Below are 21,215 nucleotides of genomic sequence, written 5' to 3' on the forward strand. Positions count from 1 at the left end.
TCTCTTCCAGCGAGACTTTGCTCGATTTTACTCTCACGCTTCAATACTATTGCATGTCGTTAGTTTCGACATCGTCGTGTCTAACGTTGCAGAGACGTCCGGTGTCAAATGCTTTCGTATTTCATTATTCCCTTTCTCAGGATGTGATGGCAATTCTCACTTTTATTTGAGAAAAACAGCCCTCTTGTTATGAGATGCCCTCTAGAACTCGCCTTTGCCCTCACTCACATACAAGCCAAGTGTCACCCTGGAGACATACGTCTCACGCCACACAGTGCATTCCAGAGCAGACCCAAGTATGTCCCTGTAACCGCAAATGATGCCTTTCGGTTAAATATTGAATGAATGCCCATTCTTTCTTGTTTTTCATGTTTCTGTGTCATGCTTGAAGGAATTGTCTCATGCTTGAAGAAAATTGGCAACATTGTTTCATTGCAGCTTGAGATGGAGCTATTTGCAAATATTCATTAAATCTTAAAAATATACCTTCATTCAAGCTAGGCAAAGCTGTGTTTAAATGTATATTTTAAAATTTATAAAAGTAACATAAAACAGAGAAAGTTTGGAAAAGAAAGAAAATTTAAAAACCATCCATAATGTTTTATTCTTACACCATCATTATTATAATTTGTGTATGACTTTATGTCAGCTCTAGTAGTGGACATGTAATTTTTATATCCATATTTTTTAACCTTTATATTGCTATGTAGTCATAATTTATAATAACAATATCCATAGAATGTTCATACCATAACTTATTGAATATTTAGTTTAATTTTACCTGTTACAATAATGCTATCACGAAGATATAAATGCATGTAATTGTCCCATGTCTTGAATCTTCTTGGGCAGAGCGGTTATAATTATTGGGTAAAGGCCTATGACGTAACAGCCAAATAAATATGGTGTATTGACATTTAATTAATGAGAATTACTTAATATGTGTCATTTTGTTTAAGTAAATCTCTACTAGACTGTTAACTATACCCCAATTTTGTAGATTTAGAGAGTCATAAATCCTATTGTTTACTATTTATATCCACATATTTTCGTTATTAATGAAAACAAATGAATGACATTGATTTTTTTTCTCCGTATTTTATTTAGTTTCACAAATCCATTCAATTTTTCTTGCATACACAGTAGTATACAAACTTACTGGTTCTAAAAATGTTCTCAATAATGTGTGTTAAAAGTTTTAAATGATTGTTTTGGAGGGTAGTAAAAGCATGTGCTACATTTACTTGCAGTTTAGGGAGGAATTTTTGAAAAATAATTTTTGGGGGCGTGAGAAAAAGGATAAACTTTTTAGGTTTCTTTGTACAAATGCAATCCCAAAGTAAAATGACTTCCTGTTGTATGTTATATGATTGATAAGGACAGGTGATAATCAGATTGGGGCATTTCATGTAAAAATGGTGAAAAATGACAGCAATGTGAGATTTAGGCAAATTATTTTTCTAGGTAAGGCTTAATTAGTCAGCAAATAGGAAAAAAGCCTTAGAATGGTTGATTAAATGTTTCATTGTTTTAATTTAGTAAAATGTTCATCTTGCTAAATAAATTTAATAAATGCTTGTATAAAAAGAAATTAAGAAAACTCATGCCAGGTAGAAAGATCTCTTAGCACAGAAATAATAAGAACTTAAAATGAGGGAGATGATATACATAAAACTTATGAGTAAGAGTTGGATTTTATAGACTGTTCGAATGGAAAGACACCTAAAATATCCTTAAGCTCAGTGATTCCTGGAGGTTTGGATTGTATGGAACAAAAGAAAACAAAATTGGGGGAGAATGAAAGGGTATAGACTAAATTACCAACTTTATTTTGTAGCTCTATCCTGTTCTGCAATGTATATAATATATTTAGTTTTTGGGTAGTGCAATGTTATAAATAAAGTCAGCTGGAGTACAAATATAATTTATAAAAAGTTGAGTTTATGTAATCTTCTGAAAAGCTAAGAACATTGTCATTCTGATTTTAATGGGCCGAAATCCAAATTTCATCATGGATTAGGAGCAGTGCTTGAGTCATCCCTGAACTAATCCCCGCTTTTCCTAGTGGAGAAGAGGTCAGTTAGCAGAGAGGCCTGGAGAAGCTGATGGAATCAGATGAGCTCAGGTGGCCAACACGAGCTCCGTGTTCTCACTGTCTGGTCCTCAGTGTGACTTCTGTGGTCAGGAATTTGAGGGTTTTCCTCTTTGTGTGCATTCTCTTTGATGGGCGGGTTACATTGTAGACGAAACACAAGAATGGATGGGGAAAGAGGATTAAGTTATTCATTAGTTACCCACTGAAATAATAAAAAATTGTTAAGATGACCAACATGTGTGTGATGGAGCAAACATAGCTCTCAGAGCTTTGTCCCCAAGGTAGGAAAAGCACTAATTCTTACCCTCTGAAGTCATGACACTTAATTGGGTTGTTTTATGTGTGGTGGTTCCTTGAAGCCAGCAGTCTACGCGCCATGTTTGTTTTGTTGCTGCAGATACGGCAAACAAGCCTCCGCAAACCACTTCCAAGAAAGCACGGGTCCCATATGGCTGGATGACGTCACCTGCTCCGGAAAGGAAACCAGTTTCCTTGAGTGCTCCAGGAAGCCGTGGGGGCGGCACGACTGTGGCCATCGCGAGGATGTTGGTGTCGCCTGCTACCCCGGCAGCGAGGGACACAGACCTTCTCTGGGTGAGGACTGGCCACGGCTCTGGGTCTCCCTAATTCAGTGGCCGCTGCCCCTCCACCTGCTGGTCCAGAATGTGAAATGGCATTTTTGGGGGGTCTATTTCCTATAACTGTCTAATTTTCAGTCATTTTTATGCAGAGAAAAAGCAATCTTTTGAATCTCTCCACCAACTTATGAAATGTCTACCCCTACATTTGGCTTTCTTTACTTAGAAGCTGAAGTTTCCAAAATGTTTATGATCACACGTGTCTGAAAGATGGACTAAAGAAGCTACAATATCCATCCCCCTACTCCTTGGTCCCCTGTTCTGGTTTTTATTTACCTTGAATTCTAATGAAGTATGTGGGACAGGATGAAAAAAAGGAAATTCCGTCCCCCAACCGCCACCCCAGCTCTGCCGTGTGTCTAAGGATTCGGTTCTTGTCGCTGGCCAGCCATTGCTCTCTCGAGATTGTCAGGGGGCTTCTAAGTGGATTCCTTGGACTTAATGGCCCACCCATCTTTCTAAGATGCTCTTGTATTCCAGAAACCCATCAGGGACCTTTGCTACTCCCAAATTATAGTTTTTTTTTTTTAGATTTGTAGTTGGATAAAAGACCACTAACTCCTCTAACAGTCTTGCAATAATTCTGGATACAGAACCTTTTACGGGCAAAGAGCAGTTAAACATTCTTTTTTTTTTTTTTTTTTTTTTTTTGAGACAGAGTCTCACTCTGTTGCCCAGGCTAGAGTGAGTGCCGTGGCATCAGCCTAGTTCACAGCAACCTCAAACTCCTGAGCTCGAGCGATCCTCCTGTCTCAGCCTCCCGAGTAGCTGGGACTACAGGCATGCACCACCATGCCCGGCTAATTTTTTCTATATATATTTTTAGCTGTCCATATAATTTCTTTCTATTTTTAGTAGAGATGGGGTCTCGCTCTTGCTCAGGCTGGTCTGGAACTCCTGAGCTCAAACAATCCGCCCACCTCGGCCTCCCAGAGTGCTAGGATTACAGGCGTGAGCCACCGCGCCCGGCCTAGTTAAACATTCTTGACAGATTCTCAATGTCTAAACAAGTAGGGCAGAATAAATACCCCTGAAAAATACAGAAGGAAGCATTCGGAAGACTTTCCAGAAATGTTCTCGTAGCTCTGTTATGTGTCTACATATGCGTCTCTGTGTGTGTGTGTGTGTGTGTGAGTGTGTGGATGTTAAAATGCTGTAGGTGGTCTTTTAGCCTCAGGATTGAACCAGCCCCTTCTTGTATCCATTTGTTTTGGGACCCTGAAGCTGAAATCTTCACATTATAAAGTAACGAAACTTGTTGAATCCCACAGCATTAAGCATATCGCGTACTTTAAGTTCGTCAAAGTGGACAGTTGATTCCTCGTTGTACTCTGAACGATGAGATCATGGTGACTCACTGCAGGAATCTAGCAGCATATCAAGTAGAAATACACATTTTTATTCTATCCCTTGCGGGTTATAGTTCCAATTTTCTTTCTTTTCATTTGTTCTCCTTGTCCCTGGCCCCATTCTTCTTTTGATCCCCCCAGGATTATGTGATGAATGATTGCATGTGGCTGGGGAGAAGGAAGCTGTTTGCTAGAAATGGATCCTCTCAACCCCAGAGAGCAAGTATTAGGGTCGTGGGGTGACAGCTCAGACGTGCTCTGTCACCACATCCGGTGACAAAATACCGTGTAATCTGAGTTCTCTGCAGGCCTGTTGTTAACTACATCGGATGGTTAAGACAACTGGCCTTTTCAGTTCCCCGAAAGTCTTTTTAATTCTAGGACTCTAAATGTATTTTTTAAAAATTTAAAAAGGCGGAGAGTGATAATTATTAATAAAATATGTGATCACTATTATGAAGCTCTTTGGTTCTATTCTAATCTCGGTAATGTGTCTATTAACTAAAGTCATTTGTCCAAAGACCATTATGTCTGAGCCAAATATCCTCTGAGGATATGATCATGTGACCATTTATTCAGTCAAATAGATCATTACTTTGCAACTTACTAAAAAATACTGTATATTGAAAAGGTAAGCCTAGAGAAAGGAGGTCATGGTTTACTGACACAAATAACAGCATTTAAGAAACAGTAGAGGTTTTTACTACTTACTTTTACTTTTGCACTTGAACTTCAAATGTGAATGAAACTCCTCTCAAAATTAGTTTTATAAACGCTCTTTTTGGTCTGTGGTAGGTGGAATACTCAAAAGTAAAATTCGAAGCCAGTAAAAGTAGTTCTGGTTAGAATGCAGTTAGTGCCTGTGTGAGAGGCAATTTCTAGGGGGTAAATATGTAGACTTCTCACTTTAGCATGACACTGATTCTAAACTTCAGAGTGTTAAGCCCTAGCAAAGATTTCTTTCCCGGTGGGGTTGCCTCTTACTCAGTTTTACAGTATAAAATTAGATTTTTAATTTGTAGTTATGCTATATTTTGTCTTTTTTCTAGGAGATAGTGTTATTTTCTAAAAATAGTATATCAATGTTACAGGAAAAATTAAAGAAAACTGCTAGAAATCACTTTGAGATATATAATTAAAGATACTGTATACCCATAGATTGTTTAGCTTTCCCAAATATTTTATATTAAGATTTTGTAAAGGGCGGGCGCAGTGGCTCACACCTGTCATCCCAGCACTCTGGGAGGCCGAGGTGGGTGGATCGCTCAAGGTCAGGAGTTCGAGACCAGCCTGAGCAAGAGCGAGACCCCATCTCTACTAAAAATAGAAAGAAATGATCTGGACAGCTAAAAATAGATACAGAAAAAATTAGCCGGGCATGGTGGCGCATGCCTGTAGTCCCAGCTACTGGGGAGGCTGAGGCAGGAGGATCGCTTGAGCCCAGGAGTCTGAGTGTCTCATGCTGCATGCTTGTTCCGGCTGTTCTAATGCTCTCGAATGGCGGCCTAGGTTTTCCTCTCCGACTGATGGACGGAGAAAACAAGAAGGAGGGACGCGTGGAGGTTTTTATCCATGGCCAGTGGGGAACCATCTGCGACGACGGATGGAGTGACAAGGACGCAGCTGTGGTCTGTCGGCAGCTTGGCTTTAAGTAAGGAAAGCGTCGTTATTTGGGGTGGCTACTGGTGCCCATTTCCGACTTTTTTGTGCTTGTTCTCATGAGTTACTTCTTACCTAAAATTCGTTTATATCATTCAGCTGAAAAGGCTGGCAGCAGGCTGATTTGACTCAGAATTATAACAAAGTAACAGGTAGAGTCTATGCAAATTTTTCTATCACGAGAAACCTTATGTCACGTAAGAGACAATATTTCATACAATGCAAATGCAAATTTGATCCAATGACCATTTATTATTATTTAATATCATTAAATGAGTTTTACACAAAAAAGATTTAATTCTAAGAGAAACTTTAGAATTACCTTTTTGGGCACAGGAATCTTCTATGACTAAACATTTCTATTGTTTTCTTTTTTTTTTTAATTAAATTATTTACTTACCTTTAATTAAAAAAAATCATAGCTCACAGCAACCTCAGACTCCTGGGCTCAAGTGGTCTTATTTTTATTTGCAACTTACGTCAGCATAGCAATTGCCAACGCAGAAGAAATGACTGGATTTATGTATGGAATGAATGTGCTGACTGCTACAAACGTCTGAGGCCAGGTTGCATTGCTGAAAGGGATCTCCCTATTGGAGGGAAATCCCTGGATAATCTATATCAATAAACTGCTTTGCCTGGGTTTGCAGGACAACGATAAGGAAAGTGTAATCAGCTTGTCTTCATTAAGCAGAAGCTATTTTCATGTTAGAAATCTGGCCCAAATCGTCATTTTTAATGAGACCATTTCTTTTGCTTGAAAACTTTTCAAATACCTTTGATTGCGTATGTGTGGCTCTCTTGCTGTGGTTATTCAGAATAGGAAAGATTTTGAAATATTTTCCCATTTTTTTTTTCTTTGTCTTTAACTGGGAAATATATAGCTAAAAAAAAGGGAGACCACACAGGGCAGCCCTGTCGCTACCACTGAGCTTAGGAAACAGTACATTACTGTATCTTTAAGCTCCTCACGTGCCAATCCCACCCTCCTCACTCCACCACCTCGAGGTAAACACTATCTTGAATTTTGTGTCATCCCATTGCATATTTTTTTCCAGAATTTTAGAAGTTATATCCTTAAGCAATAGTTTTGTCTATTTTTGGAAAGCTATTTTTGAAAGTGAGCGATCATACTTTAGGTTTTCTTTCGTTCCTTGCCATTTTTTTCTCAGTGTTGCTTTTGAGATTCATCTCTGTTGATGCAAGTAGCTGTAGTACAGGCAGACTCATTTACTCTATGGTGTTAAATCGCATAAATATCCAACTTATTATTGTATGGATATTAGGTCATTTATATCATTTCTAATTTTGCTATTAAAAATCAGACTGCTGTGAACATTCCTGTGTCTTTCTGCTGGGGCAGCTTTATAAGAGGTTTTCTTTTCTTTTTTTTTTTTTTTTTTGAGACAGAGTCTCGCTCTGTTGCCCCGGTAGAGTGCCGTGGCGTCAGCCTCGCTCACAGCAACCTCAAACTCCGGCACTCAAGCCATCCTCCTGCCTCAGCCTCCTAAGTAGCTGGGACTACAGGCATGCGCCACCATGCCCGGTTAATTTTTTTTTTTCTATATATTTTTAGTTGTCCAGATCATTTCTTTCTATTCTTAGTAGAGACGGGGGTCTCGCTCTTGCTCAGGCTGGTCTTGAACTCCTGACCTCGAGCAATCCTCCCGCCTCGGCCTCCCAGAGTGCTAGGATTACAGGCTAGGGTTGTTTTTTTTTTTTTTTTTTTTTTTGACAGTCATGAAATAAATGGTTTTTAGCACATGCAGATGCTAATTTTAACGTGCAAAAAATTAGGGAAGAACATGGAACGTGAGCACAGGTTGTGATTTACTCAGACGCGTGATCGTCTGTCTCTCCATGTGCCTAAGAAGGCTCTGTTTCCAGGGGCCCCGCCAGAGCACGAGGCCTGGCTTACTTTGGGGAAGGAGCAGGACCCATCCACGTGGACAACGTGAAGTGCACGGGACACGAGAGGTCCTTGGCTGACTGCATCAAGCAGGACATCGGAAGACACAACTGCCGCCACAGCGAGGATGCGGGCGTTATTTGTGACTATTCTGGCAGGAAAGCGTCAGGTAACAGTAAGAAAGGTGAGCCGCCCTCTGGGGCCCTAAGCAAGCCACAGGATGCTGACCCCCACCTCAGTACTGCAAGAAGGGCTTTGGTGACATAAGTCCCGTGCAGCGAGAATGTATGCAGTCGGTGCCTATTCCTGGTGGTAGTATTACGAGCAGTGGTTCTTGGCAAACTTGCCCAGGTCGGGCTTGCAGAGAGAGCATGCTCAGGGGTAGGAGCGGATTTCCAGAAACCGTGATCCCTGGGATCACCCCCTTTGTACATTCTTAGCCGTTCCTGTATTCCCTTCTTTGGATGAAATAAAGCTGTCCTTGAAGATCCGGAATTGATATTTACATCTTAAAAAGGAAAGCGATGGAAATACAGAGATGAATCCAACAAAGGCACTTCTTCACTCTTATTTTATTCTGTTTTATTTATTTATTTATTTTTTGAGACAGGGTCTCTCTCTCTGTCACCCAAGCCAGAGTGCAGTGCTGTGATCAGAGCTCACTGCAACCTCCAACTTCTGGGCTTACACGATCCTTCCACGCGAATCTCTCAAAGTAACCGGGACTACAGGCATGCACCACCACACCCTGCTAATTTTTTTTTTTTTTAATTTTTTTGTAAGGGTAAGGTCTTGCTACATTTGCCCAGACTGGTCTGAAACTCCTGGCCTCAAGCAATCCTCCCACCTTGGCCTCTCAAAGTACTGAGATTATAGGCGTGAGCCACTGCACCCGGCACGCTCTAATATTTTAAACAACAGGGTTAATATTTCAAATTAATTTCCGAAAGGAAATAATTTGTTACAGCTTTTATTTTCTGAAATGTAAAAATTTAAGGAAAATGAGAAGTCATCTTTTAGTATGGTATAGTAAATATATGTTTCATACTTTAGAGTTTCTGAAAGCTCTGGGTATGTTTAAGTTTTAGGAAACAAATAGTTTTTTTACATACATAAGTGGGATAATTAGCTATTTTGGAGAAATCTGTGGTTACATTTTATGAAAAGAACAGTCATCTCTTTATCTGTATTGAAAGTTCATATTTTTGTGCTATTGGCTTTTGTTAAGATCAGGTACATCTAAATATTTGAGTATTCTTCTTTTCTAAAACCTTGTAATAACTGCCAAAGACAATGCAATAAATGAATTGGATATTGGTTTTTTTTTTTTACATTTAAAAACATTTTTTTTTCTTTTAAGCATTTTAGAGCATTCTGGATGTTGTTAATATGATTCTTCACTATCTGAGGAGCTTTTGACTGTAGAAAGAACCTTAACAACTCCTTGTGCTTTATTTTTTTATATGTACATATACATACATATATGAATTGGTAAGACAGTTTTCCCTACATGCTGATTATTAAATTCCCTTCAATAATTCAAACTACACTTACAAATTGAATATAACTGATTCTTTGGATTATGTCAAATCCCTTAAGTAGTCATAAAATATAAAAGTTCAATAACTGTGAAATATTTTACTACACTTCTATGTAAACCTATTCTAAAACATGAGATACCATGGGTTTGTTTCTTCTTTATTTATGTGTTTGTTTTTATGCCTTCCTGGAGTTGTGGCAATACTTATTCTGACTCCTTTCCATGGTTATAACAATGTTACCAGACCTCAAGTAAAAAGATTTCGTGCTACACTAGCTAGATTACAGAAACTGGCTCATGAACCAATTGATTTGATATTCACACGCAGGACCTGGTGACTTCTATAAGGTGATTCAACTCAAGTCCTTGGTTATTGGTCATCTCATGAGCTCCTTTTATAAATGAACTTCATTTTGCTTTTTATTTATTTTTATAACAGTTTATGGGTTTAAATATATTTTATTCTCTTGCACTCTGGTGCTTTGTCCCAGAATGATGTGAACTTCAGGTTTTGCTTGCTCACTCTTGCATCATTCGTTTTCTTGGCATCCATATACATTGAGCCAACTTGGAGCACTATTGGAAACTTATGTTTTTTTCCTAATATCCTATGATATGCAGTGTCATCTAGAGGACTCATATTCTAAGAGCTGAAGTTAAAACTTGACACCATGCCTCTGAGATCATTTGGCAAATTAATCATCTTGGTGCACATCATCGAACCTCTTTTTTTCCATCAAGAAATAATGACTGCGAATTCCCCACTGGGCTCTCGTCTACCTGATTATCATGGGGGACCATTAGTGCCGATGAGGTCTCCGTGTTCTTGGCAAGATGCCCACCCTCTGTCCTTACACAAACAGAAAGACAGTGCATATCTGTGCTTGATATACTTATACTTAACCAAAGAAGCAAAGCACCTCTATATACATTCTCCCGCTTTCTAAAATGATTTTAAAAATTGATCATACCCGTTATATTTGCCCTTCTTTTGTACACCATGTTGCATGTCGTTTTAATTGAACTCTTCTCTTTTGTATGTTCGTGACTGAAGTCTGTTACCTTGGGAAGTTTGACTGTGTACCCTTCAATACAGTTGACCACTTAAATTGGTTTAGCAAACCCTTTTCATACATTAATACCCCGAGTAAACGTAAATTCAGATCCGAATCTAGCCTGGGAATGTGATTTGCTCCGCTGAGTTACATTTTCATCTGTGGCTTGAAACAATGGTGTATTTGGAAAGTGAGTCATTTAGACCCTTACTGCCTTTGCGATTCACTTATTTTGTTTGACATTCCTGAACTCCGGGACAGCTTCTATAGTTGGGAGCAGGACATGCAGGTGCCGACCGGGACAAGGCACTGGACGGGGTCACACGATTCAGAAGCCCCAAAACCCCTCGGAGCTGACTAATGGGAAACCTCATAAAATTTCCCATGTGCTTGCAACTTGCTACCGTTTGGTCGAATGAGGACACTTTTTATTTTCATTATAGGGAAAATTATCCTATAATTTGCAGAGAGAGGGATTTCAGCGTAGAGGAGGAAGCGTCAGGGGAGAGTACGACACTTACTATGCCTTTACCCCTCCGTCAGCAGCGACGGGCTAACTCCTGACCTTCCTCCTTCAGGCCCCCTCGCGTCTGTCTGTGGGCTGAGGTTACTGCACCGTCGGCAGAAGCGGATCATTGGTGGGAAAAATTCCTTAAGGTAAAAGGTTCTTCAAAGGAGATTTTTCCCTATTAAAGAATTATTTATATACATACAGTGTTACAAACTAGGCATGTTCTATTATTATATAAGGAATTTGTTTTATGCATCTTATTTTCTAAACTAAATACAGACTACGCTGATAATCACACTGTCCTTTGACCCATGTTTAATTTATATAGACCCTGTTCTTCTTTTTTTTTTTTTTTTTTTTTTTTTTGAGACAGAGTCTCACTCTGTTGCCCGGGCTAGAGTGAGTGCCGTGGCGTCAGCCTCGCTCACAGCAACCTCAAACTCCTGGGCTCAAGTGATCCTCCTGCCTCAGCCTCCCGAGTAGCTGGGCCTACAGGCATGCACCACTATGCCCGGCTAATTTTTTCTATATATATTTTTAGCTGTCCATATAATTTCTTTCTATTTTTAGTAGAGATGGGGTCTCGCTCTTGCTCAGGCTGGTCTGGAACTCCTGAGCTCAAACGATCCGCCCACCTCGGCCTCCCAGAGTGCTAGGATTACAGGCGTGAGCCACCGCGCCCGGCCTTCTTTTTTTTTTTTTTTTTTTTTGAGACAGAGTCTGGCTCTGTTGCCTGGGCTAGAGTGCCGTGGCGTCAGCCTCACTCACAGCAACCTCAGACTCCTGGGCTCAAGCGATCCTCCCGCCTCAGCCTCCCGAGTAGCTGGGACTACAGGCATGCACCACCACGCCCTGCTGATTTTTTTCTCTATATATTTTTAGGTGTCCATATAATTTCTTTCTATTTTTAGTAGAGATGGGGTCTCGCTCTTGCTCAGGCTGGTCTCAAACTCTTGAGATCAAACGATCCACCCACCTCGGCCTCCCAAAGTGCTAGGATGACAGGCGTGAGCCACCGCGCCCCGGCCGACCCTGTTGTTCTTATATCCCTGTCCTCTGATTTACAAGATTAGATGTGTTGCTGAAAAGTTATGCGGCAGAAACAATATCATTTAATCAGAGACCCGAAAAAAATGTCTAATGACAGAGACTCATGTAATTTAGAATCTATTTGTTTCAGACTTGATTCATGTTAATATCAATCGTTTGTCTGTTCAGTTTTCCGTGGAAAACCAGCACTTTGTTTATTAGATGCTCCTTCAGACGGCTGGAGGGAGAGTGAGCGGGGAGAGAAATGACACTTCGAGTCAGGAAGTGTCAAAGCGGGAAGGGATCTTACATGCTCGGTTTCCTTTTGTATTTATTCCTTTTTCAAGTCATTGCTTTAACTGGTGCTCTTCTTTCTCTCTCTCTCTTTCTCTCTTTTTCTTTGCCTTCCTGACGTTGCCATGTGGCTCATTTTCTTCCTAGGGGCGGTTGGCCTTGGCAAGTTTCCCTGCGGCTGAAGTCACCGCACGGAGGTGGCCGGCTCCTCTGCGGGGCCACCCTGCTCAGCAGCTGCTGGGTCCTTACAGCCGCGCACTGCTTCAAGCGGTAGGTGTCCCCTCCCCAACCGCTCAGTTTGGCTCTTTTCCTGGGTTCTTCTAGCACCTTCCGGCACTCCAGTGCTCCAGGTGTCAGAGCCGGCCATAGGCTTCCGTGTCTGTGCTGACAGCACTGTGGGAGTGAGTGAGGTGACACAAGGGGACAAAGAGAGCCCTCAGGAAGCCACTTGCTACCCTGTTGTTAAAACAAACACTGGATTTAGGGAGAAGACAAGAGAGACTATGTTAGCGCCTCCCCAAGGAACATGTCTGGGGGTGAAATCGTGTCCCACCGGAGGTGGAAGAGACCTCAGTTTATTTAGTTATTTTTCATAAGAATCGTAAGGAATTAGGGAGTGCAGTTTGAGTGTTTTCGATCCTTGGAGTCCTGCTATTTTGTGTCTTTTAGATTTCTCAATTTGTACCTTCTAGAAAATCAGGTGGCATCTATGTCATTTCTTGTGTTTATAGTCCCGATTATTTTCTCATCCCCAACTTTTTATCAGTCCCTTCTGAAGTCTTCCCAGCTCAGAGGGAAGGCCACACGGGGAAACTGGCATGCCAGTCTGGCAAAATATTTCTAACTACCGAAGCGAAGGGATGAGTAAAAGGAGTCTCATGACACAATTATCCTTTAATTTTGTGCTTGAAAATTGTCACAATAAAAAGTTTTTAAAAAACATGTTCCATATTGTTGGAAAATGTTTCCAAGCAAAAATTCGTTTTATGTTTTTTTTTTTACATGATCTCATATAGTACATACCTTTGCCTCATTATCTATTTGCAAACCATCCATGTAGATTTTGTTCATTCACTTGAACTGCCGTACGAATTTTCACTCCTGCTGTAAGACTAAACCACAGTTTATTTATTTTCCTATCTTTGTTGTTATGTGTTACAAATACCTTTTCCCATTCTGGACCATGTCCTTTTTCTTGTTAATGATCTTTTTCTTACAAAAATATTTTAAAATATTTAATTGTATCATCTTTTCTTGAAAGTTTTATAAAAGCTTTATGTTTCTTATTTTAAAAACCTTTCTCTAGCCCCATGTAATGAAGATAGTCTCTTATTTTTCTTCCTGGAATATTTTACAGTTTTGCTTTTCATATTTAGATTTTTAATCTGTTTACAGTTTATTTTTGTGTATGGTATATGGTATGAGGAAGGGACCTAATTTTATACCTTTTTTTATAGGTTGTTTTCCCAGTACTTTTTATTGTATATTCCATTCTTTAACCACTGATTTATGTTAACTTCATCATATGCCAAATTCTCATATATCCTTGTTTCTAGAATCTCTATTTTCTTCCACACTTACCTATTTCAATAAATGCTTGTGCAGTAATCTTCCCTGTTTAATAAGGTGCTGCCCAGGATACAAATCGATATTTTACCTAATGTTTGCCATTTCTGGGATCTATTAATAATTGAGTTTAAGTGGTCACCTATATACCAATGGGTTTAATGCATTCCTGTGTTATGTGAGTGGTGTTGACAATAAAGTTTACATTTGTTCATTAACTTAAAAAATAATTATTGAACCCCCGATAGTCCCAGGAACGTGCTGTGCACTAGATACAGTGGAGAACAAGACAGATGGGATTCTTGCTGTCGTAGAGTTTACAGTGTTGCTATAGGAGCCCCGAGGAGGGAGACATTGTGTATGGTATATGGTGTGAGGAAGGGACCTAATTTTATACCTTTTCTTATAGATTGTTTTCCCGTTGATATTGCTAATATGATCAAAAAAGTTTAGCATACTATTTTAAAAGTGTGGTCTTTTCACCACAATTTTTGATTGATTTAGCTCATTAATAATCCGGGTTCCTGGGCCCTACTACACATCTACTGAATCTTTGGAGCTGAGACTCAGGAGTTGCATTTTCCTCAGTGATCTCAGGTCATTCTTATGTACAAGAAAGGTTAAGACCCATGTGCTTAGGGGGTAGAATAGTCTGGACATTTGGAGAATGTTGATGGGGAAGAATAGAGTTGGCAGACACTTGTCCTTGTCCAGGTCAGCATATTACTTGCTAAACTGAAAAAGGACACCGATGGTAAGTTAATCACATTTTTGGATGCCAGAGGACTGGGAGAGACAAGTGACATGTTGACAGACAGGATCAGGATAGCAAAAGACCCTGACAGGCTGATTCTAGTAAGCAATATGGAATAAGGTTGAAGCAAAATGCTGCCTTCAGTTCCAGGAAACTTGGTTGAAATACAGCCCACGTGCAAAAGACTCTCGAGTTTTGGTGTCCTGCAAGCTTAATACAAGTCAGCAATGTAATGCGATTGTCCACAGAATGAACTCAGTCTTGGGTGGCATTGGTTGATAGGACAGCGTCCAAACAGAGCAGCAAAGAGCCTTGCTCTTCTGTCTTACGTGCTCACACTGTCGTCAGGGACAAAAGCACTGTCTCTGCCACACGGAGACTTGTGCTCAGTTCTGGGTGCCACGCCATGGGAAATGGCACACGGTGCCCCAGGCAGGGTGAACAGAAAGGGGAGGTTGTACGGAATCCGGTTAGATTTGTTGCCTGTTGCTTCAAAGACCACAGATGTTAAAGGGAGATAAGATCATTTTTGTTTTCACATGAAAAAGAGTTTATGTTTGTTTATTTCTGTAGCACTAGGACAGTTCAAAGGAGGGATGGACCGTATGGGGGAGGAAAGTGGGTTGTGTTCTGGCGTCTGTTCTAGCAGAAGGAGGTGGGTCCGGGCACGGGTAGAGGCTGGCGGGGGTGGGAGGGGTGGGGGGGGGTGGGGGGTTAAGTATCTGGTGTTTAGCGTATGGAGCTGCGAGAGAAAAAGCCACATTTGAGGGATGATAGCGATCACCCAGGACACTGGAGCTGGACTTAGAGGACAAAAGCAAAGAGGGCCCGGGGCCGTGAGTTTCTCTTTCATGCACTCGGCAGCCGGAAACCAACGATGGTTTCTGAGCGTTGAAATATGATCAAGGAGGAGTTTCGGGAGAGGAGTCGTTCGGAGATGTGTGGATAGATCTGAGGGTGTAAGGCCAAGTTATTAATCAGGGGTCTGGGAATGGGCTTGAGGTGGGTTGGGGTTTTACATACAAGGTGTCAAAGTAGATTTCACCGCGGCGACATCTGAGCCGAGGTTTAAAAGAGGCGAAAGAATCCAATGAATAAGCGTTAACGTGAGAACATAGTTTGGGTTTGCGTTCGGTTCATGCAAGGGGAGCGTGGAGTCTGTCTGCTGGGAGGAAAGTAGCTGGCACTGAGCGCTTAGACGGGTACAAGGGTCAGACCTGGTTCCTCCCTGGTTCCTCCCGTCCCAGAGCTTGGTGACGCCCTGACACTCTCGGAAATGACAGATAAACGAAGATAGCAAACACAGGACAGTGATTTTGCCCAGACTATCGTTCCTGTCTTGATTCTTTTTCATTTGGGGGGGAAATGACAGGTTAATGATCAGCCTGTATTTTCCACTCATCTGCCACGTGTGCTCCTTCTCGGAAAAGAGAGTGACACGGTAACCTAGGTTACACAGGGACATGGATGAAGACAACAGGTGATGAGGCTGAGTTTCAGTAGGGGACGGTGTGGGGGTCAGAGAAGTGGAAAGAAGGTCACGTTTACAGGAGGGGCTGACGATGTCCAGGACAGGCTCACAACACGCCCACTAACCTTCTTGCTGAAAATCCCCACCTTGCGGTATGTGACACAGGTCTCTCATCAGCTGTCCCCGCCTCTTAGGTACGGGAACGGCACTAAGAACTACGCTGTTCGCGTTGGGGATTATCACACTCTGGTGCCGGAGGAGTTTGAAGAGGAAGTTGGAATCCAGCAGATCGTGATCCACCGGGAGTATCGGCCAGACAGCAGCGACTATGACATTGCCCTGGTGAGGTTACAGGGACCAGAAGGCCACTGCGCCCGACTCAGCAGCCACGTCCTGCCAGCCTGTCTGCCGCTCCGGAGAGAGAGGCCGCAGAAGACGGCCTCCAACTGTTACGTAACAGGATGGGGAGACACAGGTAACGCCAACAACACAGAGGGACGAGCGAGGGAGGCCGGGCACCCCCCGGGTCTGGTGTCACCCGCATTGGTGGGCGTGCTCTGGGCAGCAAGGTTTTTCTTTCTGAGACAGAGTCTCACTCTGTTGCCCAGGCTAGAGTGCCGTGGCCTCAGCCTCACTCACAGCAACCTCCAACTCCTGGGCTCAAGGGATCCTCCTGCCTCAGCCTCCCGAGTAGCTGGGACTACAGGCATGCGCCACCATGCCCGGCTAATTTTTTCCCTCTATATATTTTTAGCTGTCCAAATCATTTCTTTCTATTTTAGTAGAGACAGGGGTCTCGCTCTTGCTCAGGCTGGTCTCGAATTCCTGACCTCAAGTGATCCTCCCCTCTCGGCCTCCCAGAGTGCTAGGCTGCAGCCCTTTTAATAAAAGGATTTGCTCTGTAAAATTTGGATGCAGTCAAAGGGCTGCACTTAAGGACCTCGAAGGCCACGTGTGGCCTTAAGGCCTCGGGTTTCCCGCCCCTGCCTGGACGCTTTCTGCATTATCTTGCCGTAGAGTTAAATCAACATGTACAGGCTGGTGCTCGCTCAGGGTGGGTCTTGAGACAGACCCAAGTCTCTCACCTGTGTTACCTGGTCAGTTCACAAATGAATATTGAATGAGGAGAAATACTAGGTTGGTTGCTCTCCACTGAAAATCATTACAGTGATCACTGCATTCTTGAAGAGTGTCAAACAAGTGTGTTTCTACTGGGGATAATCTCAGTAAGGTTTTAGTTAGTAAATATAAATATATCTCAGTGTTTTATTGCAAACAAAAGCTGGACTTCGGACTTACACTATTTCATAGCAGCAGAATGCAGAACATCTGGAGCAGACAGGAGGGAGCAGTCACCTTCCTTGGGACATCACACCTGAGTTCATAGGAACAACCACGGAAGTACATCTTGTACAATGTGCTTCATTGTGGATTACTTATTTCCGTTTAGTAAATAGGATCGGAGAATAATGGTGGGATGCTTTAGCCACTGAACAAGGAATGAATGGCTGTACCTGCAAATATGGTACACTGATTTCAGGTGGTAAAACTGAAGCCTGTATCAGAAAGTCTGCAATGTTTTATTTCCGAATCACTCTTCTACGATGCCATGGTCCTATTTAGGACAGGTATTGCCCCCTTAGGTGCTTATATATAATTGCCATGTATTAATCCTCTAATGCAATGAAGTAGGTGAATCTCACATGACTAGATGTGATATGCAAAGCCAGCGTGCATTCTCAGCTTTTTTTTTTTTTTTTTTTTTTTTTGAGACAGAGTCTCGCTCTGTTGCCCAGGCTAGAGTGAGTGCCGTGGCGTCAGCCTAGCTCACAGCAACCTCAAACTCCTGAGCTCAAGCGATCCTCCTGTCTCAGCCTCCCGAGTAGCTGGGACTACAGGCATGCACCACCATGCCCGGCTAATTTTTTCTATATATATTTTTAGCTGTCCATATAATTTCTTTCTATTTTTTAGTAGAGATGGGGTCTCGCTCTTGCTCAGGCTGGTCTCGAACTCCTGAGCTCAAATGATCCGCCCACCTCGGCCTCCCAGAGTGCTAGGATTACAGGCGTGAGCCACCGCGCCCGGCCTCAGCTTCTTAACATACAGAATTCAACTAGCAAAGCCTGCACAAATGTGCTTTCTTTAGATTACCTTTATGTTACTAATGTTACTCATTCCTCAAAAGATTCAGTACTGAGAAACAAATTAGTAAGGGTAAAAGTGTCAGCATGCAGGACAGCTAATGGCAGATGCCACTGATAGTCACCACCCATTTAAACTACACTAGTGCCACAGCAGATATTGTGTTTAAGACTGTTAATAATTCGTTAAACTGTTAAATGTTGTGATCCTTAGCTGGAGCCCCATTGACTAATTCGGATATTTGGTCCGAGTAGGACGAGCCTATTCGAGGACGCTACAGCAAGCGGCCATGCCCCTGCTTCCCAAGCGGGTTTGTGAAGACCGTTATAAGGGTCGGTTTACGGGGAGGATGCTCTGTGCCGGAAACCTCCTCGAACACACCCGCGTGGACAGCTGCCAGGGAGACAGCGGGGGACCCCTCATGTGTGAGCGGCCTGGCGCGAGCTGGGTGGTGTACGGGGTGACCTCCTGGGGACATGGCTGTGGGGTCAAGGACTCCCCTGGTGTCTACACCAAAGTCTCAGCCTTTGTCCCTTGGATAAAAAGTGTCACCAAACTATAATTCTTCATGGAAACCTCAAGACGGAACAGAATTTGAAGAAACTGATGGCAGTTTTAACCTCCACCGTGAGCAGTCAGCCCGAGAGGACGACTGATGCGGATTGAGACCCGTGTTTCTGCTTTACGTTGTGGTTTAAAGTGTGTACCTTTTGCTGCTTTTGAGAATTTGTGATGTGAACATTTTTGGTTACAGATACCTCAGTGTAATACTGATTGTCCTTAATTAGGATTGTTGTCTACCCACATTTCACCGGAAACTCAACTTATTCTCATTTGAGCCGTATTTAGCTGTTTGTCTATTTTTCAGCATTCTCCAGAGATTCTTCTTTATTGATTTTGCAATTAAGGCTGTTTTGACATTTATCTGGACTGAGAACGCCATATAAGTCAATCAATATGGTGTATGAATTTCTAGTAAGTGCCCACATTTGACATAAAAAATACCCTTCACTGCATTCAAAAGAGTGGCGTTATTTCCTTTTTATGCTTAGGTCTTTTCAAAAGACTTATAAGAAATCTTCACATATCATTATCTCTGTAGCCTTTGTCAAATAACGAAATCAAGGGCCAAAAAGGTTAAAAATTTCCCGAATAATAGGATCATTAAGCCACAAGGACATTTGTCACAGTACATTCCCAAATGAAGCGATCCAATTGGTATTTGGAAACAAGTATCCTTGTTAAGTACCAAGCACTACAGAAACCATTAACTAGCCTGGGCAACATAGCAAGACCCACCTGCCCCCGCCCCCCCCAATTAAGTTCTAGGTACTATGTATAAGCTACTAGCACAATCTGGAGATTTCTGGCAACCTGAAAACTGCTAGTTGGATATACAACCTAATTTATCCAACATGGTAACATATCTAATCACTTTTAACCACTTTAGATTTAATTTAGTGGAGGCTAAGAAATGTTAACTCTTCCTTAACATCATGCTCCATGGACTATGATGGAAGAGCGCCACCTGCTGAAACTTTCCTGTAATTGACTCCTACCTGTAGGTTTTCCAAAAATAACCTGATACAATTAATCACCAAACACTAGTAACTAAAAACTCATTAGTACAAAGGCTTTCCGGGCTTATGTATTTGGGAAAGTTTTAAAATAACTGTTTCAATCCACTTAACGCATACAGCAGGCGCTGCATTAGGCGGCCACACACTTCACTGACAGTTTATAAAAGGCCAGTAAGATTTTATAGTAGCAGCAGCCGTAGTTTCAAATAGGGTAACAGGCTTAGATCAAGGTGAGGCAGCTGGAGAAGGGTTTTGATTCCAAATTCCAGAAGAGTCCTAACGCTGGTAAGATTATTTTTTCCTCACGGCTCTCCCACCTAGTGGTAGGGGGTAGCTGCTTACTGTGTTCCTCTGCAGGCCATTCTGGGTAGCAATGCAGAATCTTTGCTCAAAGATAAAAGGCACACTCGAGGTACCTTAACAATTTCAGACACGAGAATTATTGCTACCGTCATGAATCCTTCCCCAAACCCCAAGTAGTATAAAAACAGGTGAAGAGGTTAGCACGAAATTTAGGATGGTTATAAATAATCCTCTTAAATAGCTGTCATAAAGAGCTTTACCATTTTCCCTTCTGCATCAAATCATGCCCTTTTTGTAAATCTTGATTTATAAAAACTGGTGCAAAACTAAAGGTGCTTATAGTTCTGCTTTGCAGATTTGTGTCAGGCAGAACAGCGTTAAAATTTTTCTAAAAAGCTCATGATTTTTTTGCTAAAACTTTTTAAGCAGCATTAACATTTAGGTGATAGAGCTACATAAGGCGAGCACTTGCACAAGGGCTAGGGAAGAATGTGCAGTATTGGCGTGAAATTTATCTTTACTGAAACTTCCTCACAGGCTGCTCTTGTAATTAAATTACAGTGCTGGTGCAAGCCCACCTTTACGATTAAGTGGACTGAGGATTGGCAAACCCGAGAGGCAGTGAACAGGCAGCCTGCAGTTTGCTTGATCCTGAAATAGAATATACGGTTCATCTAACATGATTTTATTACAGGCAATTTTCTTGTGTGACTTTTAAAAGATAAAATGTTCAGTGCACATCTGTGTAAATAAAGTGTGTAACTTTCCACCTCGTATGTTGCCTTTATCTTTTGTGTGGTATGGTGTCTGCTCCCTCCCTTGGGGTTAACCAGGTGATTAGAAAGATGACAAGTTTTCCCGAAATGCTGCTATAACCGAAGAACAGTACCAGGAGATATTGATATTTTGTTCGCTATTTTTAACTACCTTTCCGCCTATTAAATCAGTCAAGGAACGTCGAGTTTCCACATGAATTAAGCATTTTATTTAATTATCAAGGAATCCCCTCTAAAAAAACTCAGGCCTTTATTTAAAGCTGGTGCCCTGGTAGTTTCCAGAACATCACTGGAAACAGCTGTTCCTCCAAGTACGACTGAGAAATTTTGGTATAATCCACGGCAGGACACTGCGTTAAGACTTCACTCACCGTCACTACGGACTTGGTACCTGCAAGAGAAAAAAAACGGGCATTACAAACCTCAGGTCTGTGTACTTACCTCGCCGTTCCGCGATTTGAACAACAAAGTCAGTTGGTTTTCAAATTACAAAACGCCAGCAAAACGGGCCGACGTTAGCTTCCAATGTCTTAACGCTAAG

The 21,215-nt window shown here is 41.8% G+C and overlaps 1 protein-coding gene across 1 annotated transcript in view; it reads left to right on the forward strand.

Annotated features, from left to right (window-relative positions):
- PRSS12 (serine protease 12) overlaps positions 1-18,577 on the forward strand; it is a 37,042-nt gene extending 18,465 nt beyond the window's left edge. The window contains exons 7-13 of the mRNA XM_069459048.1: positions 2,493-2,689; positions 5,592-5,733; positions 7,629-7,834; positions 10,824-10,902; positions 12,227-12,349; positions 16,065-16,345; positions 18,270-18,577. Coding sequence (XP_069315149.1) covers positions 2,493-2,689; positions 5,592-5,733; positions 7,629-7,834; positions 10,824-10,902; positions 12,227-12,349; positions 16,065-16,345; positions 18,270-18,577 — 1,336 coding nt within the window. The remainder of the gene's footprint in view (positions 1-2,492; positions 2,690-5,591; positions 5,734-7,628; positions 7,835-10,823; positions 10,903-12,226; positions 12,350-16,064; positions 16,346-18,269) is intronic.
- Positions 18,578-21,215: the final 2,638 nt, after the last annotated feature.

The sequence above is a fragment of the Eulemur rufifrons genome, chromosome 26 (genome assembly GCF_041146395.1).
Source record: "Eulemur rufifrons isolate Redbay chromosome 26, OSU_ERuf_1, whole genome shotgun sequence".
Taxonomy (NCBI): Eukaryota; Metazoa; Chordata; class Mammalia; order Primates; family Lemuridae; genus Eulemur; species Eulemur rufifrons.